Source organism: Platalea leucorodia, assembly GCF_965183815.1.
Source record: "Platalea leucorodia genome assembly, chromosome: 3".
Classification (NCBI taxonomy): domain Eukaryota; kingdom Metazoa; phylum Chordata; class Aves; order Pelecaniformes; family Threskiornithidae; genus Platalea; species Platalea leucorodia.
Window position 1 is genome coordinate 47,111,940 of NC_138825.1, and position 22,784 is coordinate 47,134,723.

Sequence of the window (22,784 nt, forward strand, 5' to 3'; positions counted from 1 at the left end):
TGTTTAGTCTGCTGAGCAGTATCGGCTCAATAAATCTGAAGGAGAATGTCTCTCTAGAGACCTGCATAGCACAAAACATCAGCAATACAACCATCTCCCATACTGTTTTTTTTTTCAAAATGCCTGATCCTGGGATTGTTGAGCTGCTTCACACTTTTGATATCCAGCCCTCATAAGATTAACAGTGCCATTCAACTCCAAGTGTACAGAGGGGTTTCTGGTACTCACAGAGCTGAGCCGCAGCACACAGTTAGTAATCTCAGAAAGGTCAAACACTTATCATAAAAGGTTCTGGTCATTTACCAACCTAAGTAGATCCACACCCCCCCCCCCCCGAAAAAAACCAAACCCAAACCAAAAAGGCAATTGTGAGCTGTCATCTAAACTCTTAGATTGTTTGGATGTTCTCAAGAGAATTCTCTCATGGAAGTCCAGAAGGTCTGAGGGAAGCTGAAGGGAATTATCATTTAATACCAACAGCCTGTCTAGAAGAAATCAAGATTGTGCCTTTGCTCGAAAGAGGCATTTTAGAACATCAAATCACAAAGTAAAGGTCATGGAATGCTACAGAATGAGGCCTTCTGGTGCGCAGTGTCAACCTCAGGGAGTACCTAGATCCTGCACATGCATTTCAGCTGACCTACAAAGCTGTGTCTGTACCCTACTCCATGACCTGTCAAGTCAGCTCTGTGGAAAGCAAGTAGGGGGATACCAAACCAGCATGCACCAAGTGAGCGAGACCACCAGATTCAGCCTCCAAGTGCCAAGCAGGCTCTGGCTGAAGCAGTGTAGGGGAAGCAAGCTCCTGCCCTCTCCTTTCCATGCAAGTCAGAGCAAGTTTCCCAGAAAGGGACCAAACCATTTTTTATTTTTTTTTAAACTAAATGCTTTTAATAGAAAACAAAATACAAAATAACTCTTTCCAGAAAGCAGAAATATTTAATCTCTCCAAATGACAAACTAGAACGTGCTTTTTCCGCAGATCCTTGTTGTAAATGCTGATGATTTATCTCACAAAGTGTTCATGAAACTGATATTGCAACATTTTGAGAAAAATCCAACACTGGCAGAGCTGCCTCTGTGTACGCACAATAATTTAGTAATACTATTTTTTCCCATGTCACTTTGTGTGTCTCTCTCTCCCTGTCCCCCTCTCCCTAGACTGCCAACTTCCATTTACGGAAATATTTCTGTGAGGTGCAGTGGTGGATTGACATGCCCTGTTTCCATGAAGAGTCCAAACTCAGTCGCTTCAGTTCTATTGTGCCCTCCCCCCAGACAAGGCAAGTCGTTTATTACCCTTAAAGCCACCGCTCTACCCCCACTGTCCTCCCATCCTCAAAACACAGTGCAACCAGATTCAGAAAGATTCCTAATTAATGGAACATAAATACAAATATCACAGCTAGTACCAGGAACCAAACCCAAACGACAATGCAGAGATGGGCCCCAACTGAGGTCAGATTTCCATCCCCTTACTAAAAAGAAAGATGGTATTTTCTACTTAGCTAGTCCAAAATACTCCAGAAGTGCTATAGGGAGCTGTAATATTTAGGACCACTATCACTGTAGAAAATACATAATGTTCTTTTAATAGAAGGGTCTTAAAATGCTGGTCCTCTGCAATACCAGGAAAACAAAAGCAAAACAAAACAAAAAACACTGGGCCAGTAGTTCTCCACACACTCAAGCCTCAGTTAACAGTAGGTAAGATGTGCCCATCGATCAATACAGGATATTTAAGTGCAGGTCAGCAGCTTATCTGGTTGGCAGTTTCACTTGTCTGGACCGGGCTTTCGGTTTCCCCAAGCTACTGGATTTCCTCCCCTTTTCCCCATCCCTACAAGTACAAGATTAGAAAGTATACGTATTTTCATCACTCCTCCTTTTTTCCTTATTACGTTCAACAGCACAGGCCTTTTTGTGGGCAAGATGTTTTAAAGCATTTGCATCACTCTCACCATGCCTTTCAAGGGGGCAGAGGAAGAAAAGTGTTTCACAGTCAGTAATCTCAGCTTGCAATGGACTCTGGCATTCAATACACCCACCCACTTCCCTAAGAAAAGAAAAATTAATGTTCCTGATTTTCTTGTGCAATTCCAGTCACTAGAAGAAGATTACAGGCCATAAACTGTACGCTCAGTACATTATTCATTTGTCCGGTATATACACCAACCAGTTCACTGGAAGACCCATCTGCAGGGGCGTTGCAGTAAGTGTTCCGAATGTCCCAGACCCGGACTGAATTGTCCATCGATGCTGAAGCAATTAAACTACTGTCGGGGCTAAAAGTAAGGCTGGTTATGTTGTCCGTGTGCCCCCTCAGTTCTTTGTAAAGAGTTCCTGACGCCAAGTCCCACAGCTTTAGCCGCTGGTCTTCACCTGCTGATGCCAGGTACTTACCATTGGGAGAAAACGCAAGCGCTAGCACGGGGCCACGGTGCCCGGTGAAAAGACGCACTGAGTTGCCTTGCTGAGTGCTCCACAAGCGCACAGTTTTGTCCATGGAGCCCGTCGCTAAGTAGTTGGAATTGGGGTGGAACTTGACACAGTCTACGTCCGCCAAATGGCCTGCGTATATTCGCAGTGGATACGTCCGATCAAATGACCAGAGCCTTGCAGTGCGATCGTGGGAACCACTGGCAAAGTACAGGCTGCATGGGCTAATATCCAAATCCCAAACAGGATAGGCATGTCCTTGGTACAACACAGTGTTTGTAAAACTTCCGAGGTCCCAGTATCTGATGGACATGTCCTCAGAACAAGATAAGAGTCCCGAACTGTCTGAAAGGAACCTCGTGCTATACACAGGTCCACAGTGTCCTCTCAGGATCTTCATTTCTGTGCCTGCACTGTCATCCTCTTCCTCCTGGTCGGGGAGGAGAAAGAGAAACAAAAAAAGAAAGCATGTTTATCTGTTCAACAAATACAGGAACTGCCATGAGGAAAATAGGCGGGTGTTAATACAGAAGAAGTTATTTTAGATGTGGCATTTTGTGCAAGTCAGACACAAACATCGCTAGCGCATTTGCTGCATCTAAGTTAATGCTGAAAGAGATGGCGAGATAAGACTTTATATAAAGATTTTATCTTCATTTTGGGTAGCCTCATGCTCACTCCAGAAGGCACCTTAACCTGGGACTGTACGCAAATAGGGGGAAAAAAAAAAAAAAAGTATTTTATGACATTTTTCCACTTGCTAAAAAACATATGCTTATTCCCTGTCCGCTCTCTACTAAGCTTCTGGCTAAGATGTTGGAGCAGATCTTGGCATCTGCTGTTTTGGTGTGGTCATTATTAGAAGTGAATCTCACAGTAGAGAAAAAGAAACACAGATGTCTTAAACAAAAGGCAGGAGTTGGAAAGACAAAGCATATTTGACAAGCTGTCTGCTGGACATTCCTTCTTAGCCCCACACGTGAACAGAAACCCAGCAAGGCCATTTTTCTCCATGCAAGCTTTATCAGGATGCTTTTATATCCTCACCCTTCAAGAACAGCAAATATATGCAGCTTATTTAGGTCAAATGATCTATTTTGGGGTAAGAGAAGATGAATAATCACAAAAAGGATGACACTGGAAACCTTTTTATCCTGTAATTCTCCAATTCAATACCAGATAGTCAACAAGTAAAGGCTTTCACATTTAAAGACTTCAGTGAGCTGTGCTGAAGGAATCTCCCAATGGAGGGTAAGAGTCTCTGAAAGTCTATTCAGGTAGCACCTCTCGACACTCAAAGGCTACAGACTGCACAAGTTTCAACAAATCTCAACTCAAGAGTGTCCTTGCCTGACAAGCGGTGGTCTCGCCAACAGAGTGCAGGATAACCATGGCTTGGGGTGCACCGGTGCAGTAGCTCAAGACCACCCCTCCTCAGGGCTGTCAGGCAGGCACTCTTCCTCAGTACTGAAACAGTAATGCTCATCCACGGACAGTCTCTGCACATCACATTCGACACAACGCCCTTTTGTTTGTGAGCAGCCCCTTTAACTTTCATCATCGCCAACGGGCCCGTTTCCTGCCGAAGGAGCCCTTCCTGCCCTGAGAGGAAACCCAGCTCCCCAGGGCTGCCGGACTGCTGCCGACCAGCAGAGTCAGCGCGTCGTGAGCAGCTCTCTTGGCTGACACGACATCCCCCGTCCCTCTGACCTCAGGGCCCACGAACAGTTTTGCTTCAGACTTAGCCATAGTCCTGAAAGCCCTTCTCCTCCAGTGGCTTCAAATCTCACAGCGGCGGTGAGCAAACCCTGGCTTAGCTAGCTCGCTGCCTTTCTCCATCTCAGCTGCATGTTTAGTGGTAGGCAGCAAGCCGTGTTTAGCAATGCTAATTCTCTTCAGAGTAGTCAGTGCCCACGGGAGTTTTATGATGTGGCTGGGAGCCAACTTCATCTCTACTATGGAGGTGAGGCAGAAAGAAATTGCAGGCTGTAGCATGCAAAGCCCCATTCTTATTCAAATCGCTTTTTCTACCTCAGATAGAGCATTGCTTACTGGAATCCACAGCATCTCTTGGCTATGTTACTACATTAAAGGAGAGAGGCTGATACCTGCAGCATTTTATACTATTTAATTATGACCATAAGATTTGTGACAAGTTACCAGTGGAAGCCCACTCAAGTTACCTATATTGTACTATAGTTTCTGTAAATTCTGCAAGTCCAGGTACTTATTTTATGCCTTTAAATTCACATAGGGCTACTTGGGCTGTCTGCAAGCACATACCCTTTCTCTCTTACAAGCACCTACTCTTCTTCTCTTGTATTACAGTAGCAGCTTATTTGACAACGCCTTCTGCGGCATTCAAAACCACACTCCTATATGGTCATAGGTAGCAAATCTTATCTTTGACTTCTGTTTGACAGCCACTTAGTGTAACAACTGCACACTGCTGTTATAGCTCACCGAAAACGGTATACCTGTAATGCTTCTGAGTGACTACATTTTCCGTTTCCTCCCTATCCAAGTTAGTCTGCTGACCAGACTAACAAAGCAGCTGGAAGTGCAGCCACTAAATTACTGCCTTGCAGAGCCAAGCATCATTTCTTTGTCAGATCAAGCACACTCTTCCTTGCATCCCACCTACCATGTAGGTGAGCATTTAAAGCAGTTATAGAAAGGTTGCAACCTGTGTTATAAATCAACAGGGAGGCAGGGAGTCCCTCTTTATAATATTTTTTTCAGGATTCCAATTTCATACACTGAATATGCTTCCTGAATATAACATACCACTGGGCACTACCCAGATATCCATTAACTCCTTCTGAAGTGGTTGCTGCTGCAGGTTAGCATGAACGATTTGTATTTCCTTGGAATGGACAAGAAATTAAGTTACATAAGCCTATTTTAATCAATAACCTACACACACACTAAAAGCTACCTTTTATTATTTATACTCTCCATTTTGAAAAGAACTACTACCAAAACAGATTTTAAGCAATAGGATAGAATTGGAAAAGCTACCAACACTACTAAAATGAGCTAAAAAAAAAAAAAATTACTCTTCAACAGCAAAGAGGAAATCTTCCTGAGTAAGTACAAGACTCCCAAAAATTATATTATGAAGAAACCGAAAAGAACAAAAACGCTGGCATGTTTTGTTACACAGGACACCTTCCAACTGATACACCTATGGACAGATTGCCCAACTCCTCAGCTATTACTTATATCAGTAATGGCTTTTGCATGACAGTCATCTGGACCCAGAAAAATTTACTGCCGATGCATTTAACCTTGTGAGCAGCAAATATTATCTAGCTGACAAAAATCACCTTGATCTTCCATTCAGCATAAGCCACAAGGGAATGAGTGAGCCTCAAAAAACAACAACGATAACCTAAAAAAAAAAAAAAGCAAAAAAACCATCTCACCCTGCCCCACCCCACCCCTTTTTTTCCCCCCTCTTAACTAATAACAGGTTTCCTTAGGTGCCATCATCTCTTTCATCCTGCAGTGCTCTTAAGATGTCAATAGGGAAGATATCTTACCTGCCTACTCTAGGGATCTCTTAGCAGGGAAAGATGAGGGAGTAGATACTATGGCTCTCTTTGCAGGACATTTCTTACTGCTCCTTCCAGAATTCCCTCTCATCTGCCATCCACCAAGAAGTCAGCATCATCCCCGCTCACTACCACTTGGAAGGACCACTGCCACTTAAAAGCAGAATCTTAGAAGCAGAGCTGAATGGGGTCAAGTCTTAGTCTTTACAGGATTTAAAGGCTGCCACTCCTGTGGCTTGGAATGGAGGCTATTATTTTCTGTTGTTGATTTATGTAGTACCAGTGATGAGCATGGCAAAATTGCAAAGAGACAAACAATACATCCATTTGCACAGCTGCGTAACTGCATTTTTACCCTGGACCTTAAGTACGAGAGACTATGAAGTGGCATGTGTGAGATGCTACTATAAAGAAAATGGAATTACTTTATCCCAAAATAGTAAGCCTCTCCCTGTTTCCAACAAGCAAGACAATACTGGTGAAGTGCACTGGGGCATCACACTGAGCAGAATTTACTAAAACTGCACCTAGTAGACGACTTTGACCTTACTGACACAAAGGCTTTACAGGGACTAGGAAAAAAATGTCATTCTCTAACACTTTTGCCAAGTTTCAACCTCATTTTTTTTTATATATATATATATATACACACACACACAAAAAGAGTTAATAAACCCAATAGTGTAGTTTTAGTGCCACCCTGAACAAGATCCACCAAAACTAGCAGTTTTAGACTTCTGTGTCTTCATAAACAGGAGGACCTATTCGCTTGCAGCAAATCAGAAACCAAGCTGAAGATTAATTATTTCAGGCACTACTATTTCAATACAGTATGCAAAGCTAATTACACCATACAGAAATCAACCAAAACAAACAAAATTTAGAAACCTTACAAAACCCAGCCAAGTTTAACATCCTCACAAGTTATTCTACAGAACTCAGTGAGGTAATGTCAAAGCACATTCAGGATTCTTGTTCTTTGACAAAGTTTTCATCAGATTTATCACTGTGAATTGTTGCTTATCATACTGCAGTGACGGTCTGAAACACAGCCCCTGTTCACGCTGAGCTGCATTACCGATGACTGCAGCCCGGTCAGGGCCGTCTTGTTTGGTCTGTCTTAGTATCTGTGACTTCTACTCCCATGGCACCCAAGCGGGTGCTGGTCTGTTCCCACCTGCAACCCCATGGGTGCCTGTGTATTTTCACTTAGGACTCCCAGATACTGGAATTTATTTCCTTTGTAGTCAATAGGCTTTTGTTTACATTTGGGACACGTAACCAGAAGTGCATTCAGGCTGGTAATCCCCCCTTAACTTTGAACTCCTGGTCAGGTCACTATTTTTTTGTCAGTGGTGAAGTTATTCAGGGCAATGACGACTTTGATCTGTGCTGGCCTTTGATCAGTTTTTGGTTTTAGACCTGTGCATAAATACTGCAGGACACACAAAATATTAAATAGCCAATGAGAGCCATTTGTACTCAAGCTTCCACAGCCACTTCATAAGACATGTACAATACACAAGTATGTGCCTACGTGCCAAAAAAAGCTAATACACACTCCTGATAACCTCACAATATCTCACTTTTCTGTAGTCTGGAGCCAAAGGAGGTGACTTGCTGATTAGCAGAGAAATTCTCCTCTGTCACAGGTTATTGACATTTGGTTTCCATGACAGGCAATACACACAAGTCACGTGTCCTATGAACTCTTGCAGCTTATAATGAAAAAGTCCATAGCTCCATCTTGGGCTAGTCTGACCCACTTACCTGCTCACTCTGCAGAAAGGGTTAACCTGGGAAGCGGTGAGCATGCCCTTGTGCTATCTCACCTGAATGCCTGCCTCTAGTTCTCAAACTGACTAACAAAGCAATCCCCAAGCATAGATCCCTGCATACAGCAAGCTCTCTGCACTCTTCCAAAATAAACAGAACCCTGCCACTAGGTATTTTTTATGAGAGGAAGGAAAAAAACAGTGGAAAAAAGGATGTTTCTCCTGCTAAACACTCAACACAAGAACAAATGAGGCTTTTTCTTCCCCCCCCCCAAGAGGGTAGTGATTAAACAAAGGAAGAGTCACAAATTCTGATCTCTAACCAGATATAAGATGCTACCTGGGCAGCTGTGGTGAGAGCAGAGGAAGGGCATGACTAGAAGGCAAAAAAAAAGAGTAAACTAGAAGATGCTATCTAGCCTGGCATGTGAAGGCACACACACATCCCTGTCCTTGTCTCCAGCACTCCAGAGTGGGAAGTCTCTGCAGTTTCTACACTGTAGATTCCTTAACAGAGACATTTGCATCATTCTTCCATGCTAACTCTTCACCTCTGGTTAAGGTGATTCCTTAAATACAGTTTTGCACTTAGACATCCCTCCTTCTTCCTGAGGCCTCAGACCAGCCTCCTTTGGCTCCTTCCTTACTTTGTCTTTATTTTCCTCTTCCTGCGTTTCTCCCCTTCTCTCTACCCCTCTGACTGGTTGTTCTGAGCTGTTTTTCTTCTAGTTTTCATTCACCACAGTGTGTTTTTACTGCCCACATCTCCTTGTTTCCTCTTCCCATCCATAAGAAGGCTCCATGCTCCTCAGAGAAGGGAGCCTCTCTAGTCACCTGTCCATACCAGGCTGCTTGTGTACTGTCATCTGTTCAAGGACAGCTGGAGGAGATCAGCACCTAGGACTAACAAACTATGACCCGAGCACAAACTCATTGCACCTCAGTGCAGCATTTATAACCACTGCAGGAAAGAACAAGGACGAGGGTAGGCTATAAAATCTGTGCATGAAGGCAGGCAGGTCGTGGAACAGCCTCCCAGTCCCCTAAGACATTACTAGATACTCCACAAAATACCTCGGCAGAAAGGGTAGGAGAGAGGGAAAAAAAGGGTATCCAGACCTCCTCATCCAAGATGTCACAAGCCAGGCGAATGCGGGACACATCAACAAGGTGGGGCTCAGATTTTAACTTCCTGGAACGCAGGCTCCACAGCTTCACACACGAATTATCGAACCCAGCAGCGAGCAGCTTGCTATTTGGTGAAATCTCTGCAGTGTTCAGCAACTGCTCCGTGTTATAGAAGGCATAGAAACAGATGGTCGTTAAGGAAGGGGGCCCGTCCTTGACACGTTTAATGCTGTCCTGCAGTAAATCCAGCGCTGCCTCGTTCTGCAGAATGGAAGCCGGCACGTCGCTGGGTTCCAGGCCATTGCTTTCGTTGCGAGAGGAGCTCCCACCAGCGTAGAGCTGGTAGTCGGTCCTCTTGGCGGGCTGCACATCCAGGTGAATGTGCAAGGTCAGGACTTTGCACAGGGCGTTGTTGTTGTCACTTTGGAGGTAGCGAAGAAGGTAGTTGTAGCTGTCCTCTTGAAGACGGATGACGTATTTGTTGTCCAGAAAAGCCCGGAGCTTCAAGTTGGACAGGATATCTTGAATAGTCATGGTTGTCTGCAACTGCTCAATGATATCCTTCTGGCTGGCATTCTGCAAGAACATGCCATGGAAGCGGCTGTAAAAACTGTCCACTGTGCTTTTTAGGCCATTCTGGACCATGTTCAGATGGAGGTAGACGAAGAGGGGATACAGAAGAGGCATCACTTCATGGCTGTGCTGAGAATCTGAATCTACATAAAAAACAGCAACAAACTTTGAATGATTTCTCAATCCACTTTCTACTGGGAGTAAAACAGAGCAAGGACAACTACTGCAAAAAGCCTTGACAGTGGCATCAGAGAGCAAGCAAGAGGAGACTTTTGTTGGTGCATCTAAATGAACCTCTTCTGTCACCAAAAGGGGATACACAGTACCTGTTACAGATCCAAAGAGAGGTTTTCAAGTCAGTGAGGTATGCTGTCAGAATAAAACGCAGAGATTTCAAAACCCTTTTTAGGTGTGGGCCAGCTATTAAAATACCACCTCAAACTACATGACAGCTGAATCTTTCCCCTATGTATTTAAAAAGAAAAACTATGCCCTCTGTTTATTGCAATAAATGACCTTTAAAATTCACTCATTATATTTAAAATAGTATTTAACGTGTTTAAGTCAAAATTATTTACCTAGCTTGTGCCGGGCCTGATCTCTGGTGACTTTTTTTCCTCTCAGCTTCAACAAAACTTGCATGTGGTGCTTCAGATGGAACTGATTTGTCTCCAGGGAAAAGGAAGCTACAGTTTCCAAAACGTACTGCAATATGCTGTGCTCTTTTTTTATTTCTGTGCCGGCTCATATGCATGCTTTCTCTCTCTCTCTCTCTCTCTCTCCCCCCCCCTCTCTGCCAAGGCAAATCCCAGCAGTAATTCCTAGTACACAGTGTAACAAACTCCCGATTAGGCTGTCCTGTACCTTGCCGAGACTAATCTGTGGAACAGCTCCACCCCTCCTTCACCAGCTTCTTGGGGCTGCTTCCCCGCCACGTTCAGCCAGCTGCAGGGAGCAGTAAGGAGCGGAGCCCTGCAGCAGAACACCATGGTAGCGCACAGGGCCACAACAATGAGTTACTGGAGGCCCAAATGGTCCAAATTACTGGAACAAAATAGGCATTGCTGATCCCCAAACAGCATTGCTGATCTTCAAACAGCATTGCTTCTTTTCAGCTTGTTCTTCCCTCCTGTCACTCACCAATGCACACTCTTTTTTCCCTTTTCCACTAGGTTATTTTTCCTCTCCTGTTGAGCACCTGTCCAGACTTTCTCCGGTCCATGCTGTGCCTCTCTCCCATTTCTATATGAGTGACTACAGCGTGTGTGTGTGGTGTGCAGTATATACATACGGTATTTGCATACTTAGGCGTCATTCTCCTTTCTGTCCCACTGAAACTGGGCCAAACCCAGTGAAACCAGTGGTCTGTATGTAGTAAAAGCAGTAAGCTGCTAGCAGCTGCTCCTTTCTCTGCAAGCGCTCTAGTCCAGAAATGCAACAAGGGGAATGTTCTTACACTACAGTGGGGGAAAAAGGGAAGAGATGGGAAGTTGGCAGAGACAGAAACAAAGAAAATGTTCCCCACGAACACATGGAGAGAGGTTACGGAAGCTGGGTTTGTCTGGCCTGGAGAAGATTAAGGGGGTATCTAGCTGCTGCCTTCAGTACCCAGTTGGACATTATGGAGGAAAAGAAGCCAGCCTCTTCTCAGAGGTGCTCAGTGAAAGGACAACAGGCAAGCTGCTGCAAGGGAAATTCTCACCAAATCGCTCAGCCCTGCAGCTGGGACCCAGAGCTGTAGGTAGTGCCATCTCCACACTTTTTGATTTTCAAAACCTGGCTGGACAAGGACCTGAGCAACCTGATCAAACTGTGACCTTGCCCTGCTTTGAGCAGCAGGTTGAACTAGAGATCTCTAGAGTAATTCCTCAATTATTCAGTGGTCCTAGGCCCTGCCCACTCCTCAGCGCCCCTGGAGGCAGGCATCACAGGAATGGGAAGTGTCCTGCTGTGCCTTGTGGATGGCTGGCAAGTTACACACATGAACTGCTTCTGTTTCTGCAAGGGAGTAAGAAATCAAAACTGAGCAAGGGGGACGAAAAAAAGATGCAGTCGACATGAACACCAAAACCATGCCTAGCACTTGCCCAAGCAATACTTAAGCCACTGAACACAGAGCAGTCATACTTCTCAAAAATCTATTAAACCACACAAATTTACCCCCAATACTAGAGTGCAGTGGTGTTGGACTGCTCTAGGTGGCAAGCCTAAGACCAAGGCACTCTTTTCCACCTCTGTCTTCCTGCCTGCCTCCCTCCCTTTCCCTTTAACAACTATCAGGAATATTAATCCTAGTGTTATGCACACTGGCATCAAATTCCTACACCGGACAAATGTAGATGTGCCCAAAGGTGGGAGGAGTGGCAACCTCACTTTCCTTGGTACTGTTATCTAAAAATCCTATCTGCTTTCTTCTTCCTGTATTTGGGACTCATAGAAGAACTAAGGACATTCCCAGAAGTCCTTTTTTTTTTTTCCTTTTTTAAATAAATAAAAAAAATCATTATTGTCTTCTGCATCACACTACAGAATGAGAATTTTTTTCCTTTCTGTCACATACCTCCAGTCTCAAAGCCAGTACAGGTAAATTTAAGGGAACAAGTTCCGCCTTAAAAATCTAGACCATCATAAAAAGCAGCCAATTATGAATAAAATTAAAACCCCTAACCTAGAAGACAGCAAAGAACTACGTTCATTTCTGAGTTACCTGCCTTTCACGTAAGACTTGAATCTTCCTTCTTGCCCTGTACATGTATAATGTTGTCTAGAAGATCTACACATATACAAAGCCCAAATGTCTGAACAAGAAAGGGCAAACAGACAGCTATCTACAAAAGTCAAAGGTACTCAGCACTCGGGCAACCAAAAAAAAAAAGGAAAGAAAAAGAAAAATTAAATATTTCTAATTGTAGTAATTGAAATCTCAAAACTAGAAATTGAAAAATTGTTAGAGACATGATTTTTAATTTTATTATACTGTCCTTTACTAATTGAAATGACAAAAAAATCTGCTACTTTCCTCTTCCTGGCTTCCTGATATTTACCTGTGAGAAAATTGCGTAATCGTCCAAATTGTACTTCATATTGCTGTGGCTCCGCCAGGCAGGGAGCTGCAGACACAACGTTGGCACAACCAGATTCAGATTGGACTGTGAAATAAAATAAGTAAAATTAAGTAAGGATTTAAGGAGTTTTGCATGTATGTCTGGAAGCAAAGCTTCTCATAAAATCCAAGGTAATGCAGCCACCAGGATGACATTTCATTTTTCAAACTGTCCAGGGATGACGTAGTCCAAAGCATCTAAACATGGCATTAACAACCTAGACAGATCATGAATGAGAAAATATACTGAAAGCTTAACACACAACCCCCCCCGCAAGCTCAGCAACTCACCTGCTCCGCCCAGAACAGATTTTTACATTTTCAAATACAATCTGAAGTTCCCAAGAAACTCACAAGTAACACCGTCACAGATCCCTTCACACTTTTACAAGATACTCAGCAGTTTTACTATTTTGCACTCAGAAAAGATGAGGAAATGAATCTACAACTTCCTCCAAAACAAAATTTCTTTTTCAGTGGGACCCACCACCCATCACGGACAAAGGGTCTGCAGCGACACTACTTCAGAGTCTCAAATTCCTTGCCCCAGTCATTATCATTTACTACAAATTATAATCATTATCATTTGCTAGTCTCCCTGAGGTGGTGGTGGAAACACACTGAATCTCTAAGCAAACACTAGTTTTTAATCAAAATGTCTCCTGCTTGCTGAGGATTTTAGGTTAAAGGGCAGCTGGTATCTGACCGCAAACCCAGTCGTTACAGTCTCCTAAGACGGTGTTAAACTGATTTTCAGAACCAGTATCAACTCTGGTAAAAGTGGTTCTGAACTATTTAGAAAGGTAACTGGCTTTTCTTTCTCTGGCACCCAACCTTTGCTCTTCTGCTAACCCCTCATTTGACAGGGGACTTCGTGCAAGTTTACAGACACCCACCAACATACCCTAAGCATATATAAATACCAGTGATTACAAACACAAGTTACAAAATTTACATTTCTAAATTTTAACTAATATGTTAATTCATTTGCTCTTCTAAGAAAAGCACAACAGGGCAAGCAGTTTCACTCCATTTTCCTTTCCTAATCTTTTTTTAATTCCTAACTGTTTTCCCCTCCACAAAACCTATTTTTCTTACTCTCACTTTCAACTCCTTCAGCTTCTTTCAGTCTCCCCTGCCCCCCACCACTTTCCATCCCCTCTCTCTGCCTTCCTAGTCCTGATTGATCACTTTTTGTTCCAGCATTTGGCTCGCGCACAGAGGCACAACTCCGACAGCCCTGGAAGTCTATAAACAACATCATCAAATTTTCACATGCTAAAGAGAGATAGGCCAGCCTCCAGCTCCTCTCAATGCTTCTAATTAGAAAGAGATCAGCACATGGTGTACAGGCAGCCTGTCACTATTCTCCCCTCCCTCTGGTAAGACACAGGTCTATTTTCCCGGAGCTTATGGAAATACAGGAGGTATGTTTACCAACTCTCCAGGGCAAGCTGAATTCAGCTTTGGAAACAGAGCACTGCGCTGTGCTTACCATCCTCTCATGGGAAAAAAACAAATACAGATTCCAGCACCAATACCCTACCTTCACTCAAATCAGTTTCAAAACAAACAAATATAACCTGTTGAAAGTACAGATACACTGCACTTTCTACAGCCTGCCTGCTTCAGAAACTCAAAGCTGGTAAGAACTCCAGGCTCACATACTGGTATTACTTAACGGCTAACGTAAAAAACTCTGCTATTCCAACTTAAAATTTTAGATAGTCAATATTCAGCATAAGAAAGTAAACTGCATGCACACACATGCAGTAACTCAAAAATGTTTAGTGTTAGCGGCAGTTTTCAATGTCACACATACTACTCATTGTAAAAGCAAAGAAAACCAGACATACAAGGGCCTGTCTTTTATGCTGTGCCACAGGGTTACATATGAGGGTCAACTCTTCACAGAGTTCTGGTGGCCTCGCTTCAGCAGGAACAGGAATGACTTGCCACCTTGCTCGTGCCATGCAAGCACAAATTACGGTCCTTGGCTTTATGAAGTGCTCCCTCCATGCCACGTATTTAACGTTCTCTGTATAAGCAACTTAATTCCAAAATTAAGATGTACTTCATGCTTCAGAAAGAGGAACATCATCTCTGGCTACCTATCCTGGTGCAGTCTGACTGGGCAATCACTATGCCCTACTGTTCCAGTAATGATGCTAGAGCTTATTCCCATCAAACAAATGGTAACCGAACCCTACATACCAATTATAACAAGTGCAAATTCTAATTCGTTTCCTTCCCAAGACTTTACACCAACCAGAACTGCAAAAGGGATCAAGAGCTCACCTGATTCCAAAACAAGAGAAGAAATTTTCAGGCGTATTTTTCTCCTGGTGCAAATAAAACACTGGCCATATCCTTCTAATACATTAATAAACCTACCATACTTTCTTTTCCACCTTCCCCAGTGGTCATAAGAACATCTACTGGAAACACCTGCTCCTTGACTTCACTTCCAGTAACTGCAGCCAGCTATGCGACCTGACTGCAAATTCAAAGCAACTCACTCTGAACTCAGGGATATGGACAGCAGCATCCTGGTCTCATGTGTTGGCTATGAGCAGCATTGCTTCCAGCTAACAAATGAGGGGCTACTGTAAACGCTGTTTCACAGCTACTGATTCCTCTTTTACGTGAGTGTGATGATGTATAATTTTACATTATTTCAGATAGTCCTATGTGTCGATAGTATACTACGGGCAATATTATAGGAACCTGTTCCTTAGGTCACTCATTCTGTCCTCAAATATTCTTCTAGTGTTGTACAGAAATACGGGATAGCCACAAGGGAGTTCTGTGCTGTATTTTACTGCAGATGCGATCAGACAGCGTGCTAGATAATCTCATCTGGGCTCCCTTTCCCATGAAAGGTTGGGCCAGATGATCTTTTGAGGTCCCTTCCAGCTTGGGCTGTTCCATGATTCTGTGAAAACAGAGCTGTACAGATAGAGCAAGTATATCAAGCAACACAGAAGGGCTGAACTGAAGAGACTCTGGAAGAAGTCAAAAAGAAATGCTGAGGTAAAACTGAGAAACAAAACTATTTAAAAGCAAAACGAGAGGACACTCTTCACTGTAAAAGAAGTAGTCACAGAATTGAAGACAGAAGTAAGCAACTCTCCCATTTATACAGGCTGGTTAATTTAGAAGTCAAACAGAAGAAAAGAGCTGAACAGAAAAAGCGAGGTGAATTTTTTAAGGAACAAGCAAAGACGTCTTCAGACAAAAATATTTGATCGCTTTCCCTGAAATAAAGCAATGCAGGCTTTAGAATCTAGTCAGTTTTTATTCAGTTTGCCAAACTATGATGACTGCAGCAGAAAGTATTTTCAGCCTCTGTTCTCAGAACAAGTACAAGCTGGGTTTTTCTTTTTCGACAGTCATTCACGGAACTGCAGCATACTCACTGACAGCTTACTATGAGCATGTTTGACAAGAAACAGTAGTAAGCAGCTGAATACATAAGAGCAGACCATTTTCAGTTCTAACGAAAACTGATGACTAAGTTCTGAATCACCAGCCACAAAACCCGTGCACTGGCAAGAGGATACCGACTAATAAGAAATTTAGTAATAGCATTTGGTGGAGGATTAGTAAAAAGACAAAACCCAATCACACACTCATTCACACTCTGTACTGAAACTTTTTTTTTTCCCTGCGTGATGCCATATGCAAATTCAAGGGCTTGCAATCCAATTCATGTCTCCTACGTCAGATACTCTTGTGTCCTCCTGGTATGGATTGGTCCCACGTTCTAATCCCATTTCGACACTGACCTTTCTACCCACTTCTCCTGTAAAATCTCCCATCAAAAACAATTCAGCATTTTACTTTGGTTTCATTCCCTCCCCATCTCCCCCAGTATTATTTCAGGGAGTTGCAACAAACTTCCGATAGTTACTCTGAAAACAGCACAGAAATGAAAAGTACTAAGAAGATGTAAGTTACTTCTCATAACGAAACATTACCCAATTTCCTTCAGGCCCCTGAGAGAGTCAGCCTGGACATTCACCCACAAGTCACTCATCTTTGGATTGTAACTATGGCAAAACACTCTAGAGGTGGAAAGAGCTATTTTGACATTCAATCTTGTCTAGCTACAGGCACAGTTATACAGCAGCTAATGTTTTATCAAATCAAGTTGTATCACAAGTAACTAAGGTCTTCACCACTCTTAGCCTGGGACACTGTCACAATCTATGCAGTTTCATCAACAGAAAATATTTCCTCCTTGCATTTTCACCCAAAGGTCAGCCCGGTATTTTCTATTACTTTTACAAGTAAATTTAATCTTTGTAACCTCCACATTGCTTGCACCCTTTCAATATTTGTACATGCTCAAGCAGTAGCGTAGTTTGTTATAACAATAATTACAGTGAAGACTGTCACAGACAGGATTTGAAAAGCAGGTAGTGTAACAGGATTCAGAAGCCTTTAAGACAGAGGAGAAAGGGAAATGTAGGGAGATAAACTGTCTCATCCATTGAAGGTTTTTTTTTTTTTTCCAAGTGACAGAGCAGAGCTTTCACAACTAGAAAGCTGACTAGGCCAGAGAAAGAGACAGCCTGTATCACTTCCATTTCACATGACATAGTTCTCCTGGAGTACAGAGGTACAACAGATTTTCCTCCTTCTACTTAATTCCTCGTCTAGGTTCTTCTCACTTCCGTCCCAAAGCTCCACTACTCACCAGACTTCATGTTCTTTGGGATACAACATACACATTTTCCACTATCCTGACTGGGTATTTCAGCCTGCTGTTTCACTGACCGTGAATCTCGCCTTGTAATACTTCCGTCCACATTTTCATTCTTCAAAAGTTCATAACTCACGCCAACTTCACACTGGGAAATTTATTTATTTCAAAAGGAGAGCTGTCTATACGTGCAGACAAATTCATGTAGTTACCAATATACATACTCACACTTGTCACAACTCTGCCAAGAAGCACGCATGGAAAATATGATAGGATTACCTGTGAGATTAGCTGCCATCTCTTCAGCAGTCTGACACAGCCTCAGCCCTTGTTTTAGGGGACCTTCCGAGTCCACATACTGACGGCGCTTGAGGTAGCAGGACACTGCCATCTGAATCTGTTCTGTGCGTACGCGTTTCATGACCTCAAAAGAAAAGAAAAGAGATGATGAGGCTCTTGCTGCGTAGGTATACACCAAGATCAACATACACCATAGCTGTACTAAAACTGGTAGAAGACAAACGGCTCAGTATTTCCATTGCTGAAGTCAAACAACTTCATTACTGAAGTATGAAACAAAACCGTTAGGCATTTGCCTTTCAGTACTAAGGCGTAACTAGACACTTTGAATCAGATCCCTGAAGATATTTTGCTGCCTAATTCTACTAATTTCATGGAGGAATCAAAAATACTCTTGAGGATTCTGGACTGAAACTGCAGCGGTGAGCTGAAGCATTTGTTTTTGTTAAAAATAACTCACAAAAAGGGAAAGCTTCTTCTTGCCTTTTTACAGCAGCAGTTCAGGTATTCTTCAGTCATTTTCTGATTCCTCTGCTTGACCAACCAACAAAACAATTCCAGAAGAGTCAAGGGAATGATAAATTAATATACAAAGAAGGAAATTTGAGAAACATAATGCTTTAAATAGGACACCTATCTGGGAAGTCCAAGAAGCAACAGCTTATCACCGGAACTTAAAGGTCAGAGCCAGACTTCTGGCACTTCAGTCAGGTAAGTTCCCAGAAAAAAAAACAGGGAAATTAAAACAAAAGCAAAGCCTTCTGCCTTTTTCACCTGCCCCCATTTATCTAGACTTCCCTCCTACAAAAGTTAAAAAAAAAAAAAAAAAAAATCAGTTGAAGTTTCCTTTATATAAATTTTAAAAGCCCTCCTCACAAACACCACTTGGTAGTATCTCAAAACCAAAAGGAGCCCAATGCTAGCTTTTAGCCTCTGGCTTGTAATAGAGAGCCTCAGTAAGATGAATGCAATAGCTCCCTTGCTCTTTGAGTTGTCCCTGACTGCCACCAAGCCTTTGCAATAGCCATCGATTTTACAGAGAAGTTTAGATAACCTAAAAGGCTTTAAATAAAGCAGAACTAAGTAAGTTTTATTGTACCAGAATAATAGGCGAAGCCTGCCTCAAAATAGTTCTACACCTTACAGCCCTGCTACCAATGACCTGCATACATTTTACAAGTGCACATGCTTTCTGGTTTGAGTAGCTCAATCTGATGAAACACAGCTGCTCAGAGACAGACAAGGATGCCCTTCCCCCCCTTGTAAGAACCGTATTTCTAACAAAATGACAGCTTTAAAAATATGATCATAAATGAGCCTTTTCTAATACCCATGCACACTTTAGTGCTTATCCCAGTTGTTAGAACAATAAGCCCTCTGTGAAGTTCCAAGCAGACGGGGATGCAAGGTTTCAGCAAAAGTAACTTTAAACACATACGTGGAATTGCAAACCCAAAGCATAGCTTTCGTGAAAACCTTAAAAAGATTTCCATTTGTTCTCACAGGTGAAATAACTGTTGAGGGTGGGGAAGGGGCATCAACAGGTGTGGAGTTTTCAAAGCTTTTCCAGATAGACCCATTAAAATCATGAGTTTCAACCACAACTTTTTCCACTCCAAAAGCAAACTTCCTTTTCATCTTCCTTGCAATTAAAGAAATTATATCCGAGACTTACGCTGTCTCAAATATAACACTTCTTCTGTTGCACAAAACTGTAGGAAAGACAGAATTCTAACAAAGACCATGAAGAAGGGTGGACACAGGGATGGACCAGCATCTTAGCACCCTCTTAAAAAACACCCTTAACTAAACTTCGCAATGTATTATGTTACCATTCTGCATTCCAGCTAGCAGTATGGACTCACGTACAGGTGATTTGCTCAGGTCCACACTAACGCCTCTGCATGCAGTCTGCCTTACAGCTTAGATTTGGCCAGCAACTTAATTATATTTGAGATGCTCTCATAGATGCTTATTTCAGGTCTAGAAACCATTTTGGAGAGACTGCATCTAAATTATTGTATTTGGCTTATAATCCAAAAGAAACTGACTCCCAAAATGGCACAGAACAGATTCAACTAAATGTTTCTGAAGTGGTTTAGCCAGTCAAAACTCTGCAAATCGGCCTTGGGTCTGTGGTTCAAAGAGCAAGCATCTAGAAATATCCTTGCCCATGCTTTTTTGCTTCAGTTACGCGATCAATTTGTGCTAGGTTACATTTGATGAGAAAATCCTTATTCATTATGGGACAGCAGGCAAGTACAGATAAGTCCTCATAATGGATCACAGAAACCAAAAACTGGTGTGTGAAAGATGCAGAACTCCAGAGGATCCTTTGAAGTGACAGTGACAAACAAGAGAAGCACTGAGATCAGCCTTTTCAAGCTGCTGAACGAGCAGGTGACCAACAGAGAAAATGGTAAATTTTAAATGATAAGCAAAAAAAGCAGTAGGTTACCCAGTAGTCTCAAATTTAACATCAGGACTGGACATTTCAGCAGCAAGAGAGAAGGGCCTGGGAAAGGAGCGGTCGCTGGCAGCTGATTCAAATCCAACCTTTTTCAGAGCTTTGGGGATAACAGGGAAGCCCCAATTTCTTCAGCCAAGATTAACTACGTGGCATGTGCAGCTGCTTTATACAATCTGTGCAGTTTCTTGCTCCCTTCACATACCTTGTATACTCCTCCCAGCAGTCACAGTAGTGGATCTCAAGGAGATTTCTGTCCCTACTCCCAGGTGACAGAACAGGAACTACCTTACAGGAAACGCATCTGCACCAAGAAACACCCATGGGCATCAGACACGCTATCACCCCTACTTTCATTTCAGGTGTTTGTTTCTTCGTTCACTTTGCCTTTATACTTCACCCCCAGCATGACGAAGAGCAATGTCACAGGAGCAGGGAAAGCGTTCATGAAAAGTGCAAGAAGAGCAAAACCAGCATTCCTACAAATATTCTTTATCAAGCCCTCAAAATTAGTGTATATCATAAAATAAACATAAGGACAGCCTGCCAAAATGCCTTTAACTAGGTTCAAGCTGAGACAGTTCACAACAGGTCAATGATACAGAATTTAAAGGCAAATAAGGACAAGCCTGCCATTTTAACCTCCAATCAATTTTAAGACTCTAGCTCTCATTGCTGAAGATAATCTCCAAAACATGAAGCAAACTGAAGGCAAATAGTGTTCCCTGTCCATGCCTGCAGAAAGCTTGAAACAATTGTTCCGAAGTCCCAGCTGCCTCGTTCTTCTCAGACAGCCAGAGAGGACAATAAATACTAATGTCATGAACTGTTTTTACTGATAAGCAAAATACATAAGGAAGGAGAGAAGAAAGGTCACATCAGGAGTCTGCACAGCTACAATGCAGTGTCTTCTGCGGTGTCAGAAACTGGAGCACCAAAAAAAAAAAAAAAAAAAAAGAAAAGGATATTAGGTTAACTTTTTTTTGAGGAACCCAAAACACTGAAGAAACCCAGAGAGACTGATCATACAAAACACATCACAAGTTCCTCTTTCCTAGGAAAGCTGGAAATTAGTTGTATACTAAGGATTGGGCCAAGGAAATTAATTTCCTGCCTATGCTACATCTCAGGTACAGGTTTAGGCAGATTCCACGGCCTTGAAATATTACCAGCAGACATACAAAAAAGAGCTTGAAAACTAGCGTTGGAAACGCTGCTTTTAAATACGCTGTCCTGACGGTGGGACAGCAGTCTCTTCCTTCCAACAGACTGAGGAAAAACCTGTGAGCATCAGAGAAGAACCAAGGATAAGCAATCTTAAAGAAAAAAAAAAAACCAAACAATAAAACAATCCACAAAAAAGCACATTTTGAATATTCTCTACCGAGAACTGTGTCTCAGGCCTCAGTTGTGGACAGGGAAGTACCGTCTTTCATCTCTTATCACTACGGGTGAAATTTGGAGTCTACCAACAATACTAAACCACTTAATTTTTAATTTTGTGACATTAAGTTAACCTAAGACTTACAAAGTTTCAGAATAAACCAGGTAAGGATAAACTGATACGAAGCTCAGAACCCAGAGCTGAGAGACTTCACACACACAGCGGCTGCAGCTCAGAAGAACGGGGACGTAAACACGGCAAGTTGACATGGAGACTCGGCGCGGCGGTGGTGCAAAACAGGGAAAGCGCTGCAGACAGCAGGGACTACGGAGCAGGCGAAGGAGAGGAAACAGCTGTGATTTCAGAAGAGCCTGTATCCATTTGCATCGGACCTAGATTTGGCTCACCGTCCACGGATTAAGCTTTGCCAACTCCACAACGTTGGGTCCGTCCGTCCCCCCCCCGAAGACAGCGCGGTTCGCCCGTTTCGCCCTGCTGCGCGCCGCCCCGGCGGGACAGGCTTCGCCCCCGCCCGCAGCACGGCACCTTGCGCCTTCAGCCGCCGCCACCCGACCCGGGCTCCGCAGGGCGGGGCTGCCGGACCCGGCCCCGCCGCCGCCGGGAGCCCGGGCCAGCGCCAGGAGCCCCGGCTGCGGAGCCCCTCGCCCGGCCCCAGCGCCTCTGGGGCCGCCGCCGCCGCCGCCCGGGGAAGGCTCACGGGTGGGGAACTGAAGGGCGCCCGCGGAAGGGACGCGAAAGCGAAAGTCTTCCCCCATCGGAATTAAAAACAAAAAAAAAAAAGGGGGGGAAAAGAAAAGGGAAGAGGTGCGAGAGCAGCAGCAGCACATTAAACCCACGCACTTTTCAAGGGAAAAAACCACCGCAACGAGACGAGCCCACCCCGCCACCTCCGGGCGCAGGGCAGGCGCCCGGCCCTGCCCTCCCCCGCGGCTGCCCTCGAGGGCCGCGGCCGTGCCCGAGGCCCCCCCCGGGGCCCGCCGGCCTCCCGGGAGCCGCCTGCCGGGCCGGGCCGGGCCGGGCCTGCGGGCCTCCGCCACGAGGCGGCCCGGCGGGACGCCCGGGCCCGCTCCCGCCGCCGGCCGGCGCCGCTCCCCCCGCGCTCCCCCGCCCCGGCCCCGGCCCCGCGCGGGCCTCGGCCGCAGCCCCGCGCCGGCCCCCGCTCCCCGCTCCCCGCCACTCACTGAGCATCGCAGGCGGCGGCGGCGGGAGGCGGGGGCCGGCGGGGCCGGGGGGGCGCTGTCACTGCGCCCAGCGGCGCCAGGCGCTGCCGGCGGGCGCGCCGCCGCTGCCGCCTCCCCTGGGTGCCGGTGGTGGTGGTGGCGCTGGCGC

The 22,784-nt window shown here is 44.2% G+C and overlaps 1 protein-coding gene across 5 annotated transcripts; it reads right to left on the reverse strand.

Moving 5' to 3' along the window:
• Positions 1-879: 879 nt before the first annotated feature.
• On the reverse strand, positions 880-22,739 carry TAF5L (TATA-box binding protein associated factor 5 like). 5 transcript variants are annotated; one of them, XM_082306386.1, is made up of 5 exons: positions 22,637-22,739; positions 17,563-17,707; positions 12,517-12,621; positions 8,891-9,615; positions 881-2,869 (listed from the first exon to the last, which is right to left on the reverse strand). In XM_082306386.1, exons 2-5 carry the CDS (start codon positions 17,702-17,704, stop codon positions 2,072-2,074), a joined length of 1,770 nt encoding a protein of 589 aa, XP_082162512.1. In that variant the 5' UTR covers positions 17,705-17,707; positions 22,637-22,739; the 3' UTR covers positions 881-2,071. The 5 variants fall into 5 exon arrangements, with proteins under 5 accessions (XP_082162516.1, XP_082162512.1, XP_082162515.1 ...); XM_082306389.1 differs by lacking the exon at positions 22,637-22,739 and adding an exon at positions 21,842-21,939; XM_082306388.1 differs by lacking the exon at positions 22,637-22,739 and adding an exon at positions 21,579-21,813.
• Between the last annotated feature and the right edge of the window lie 45 nt (positions 22,740-22,784).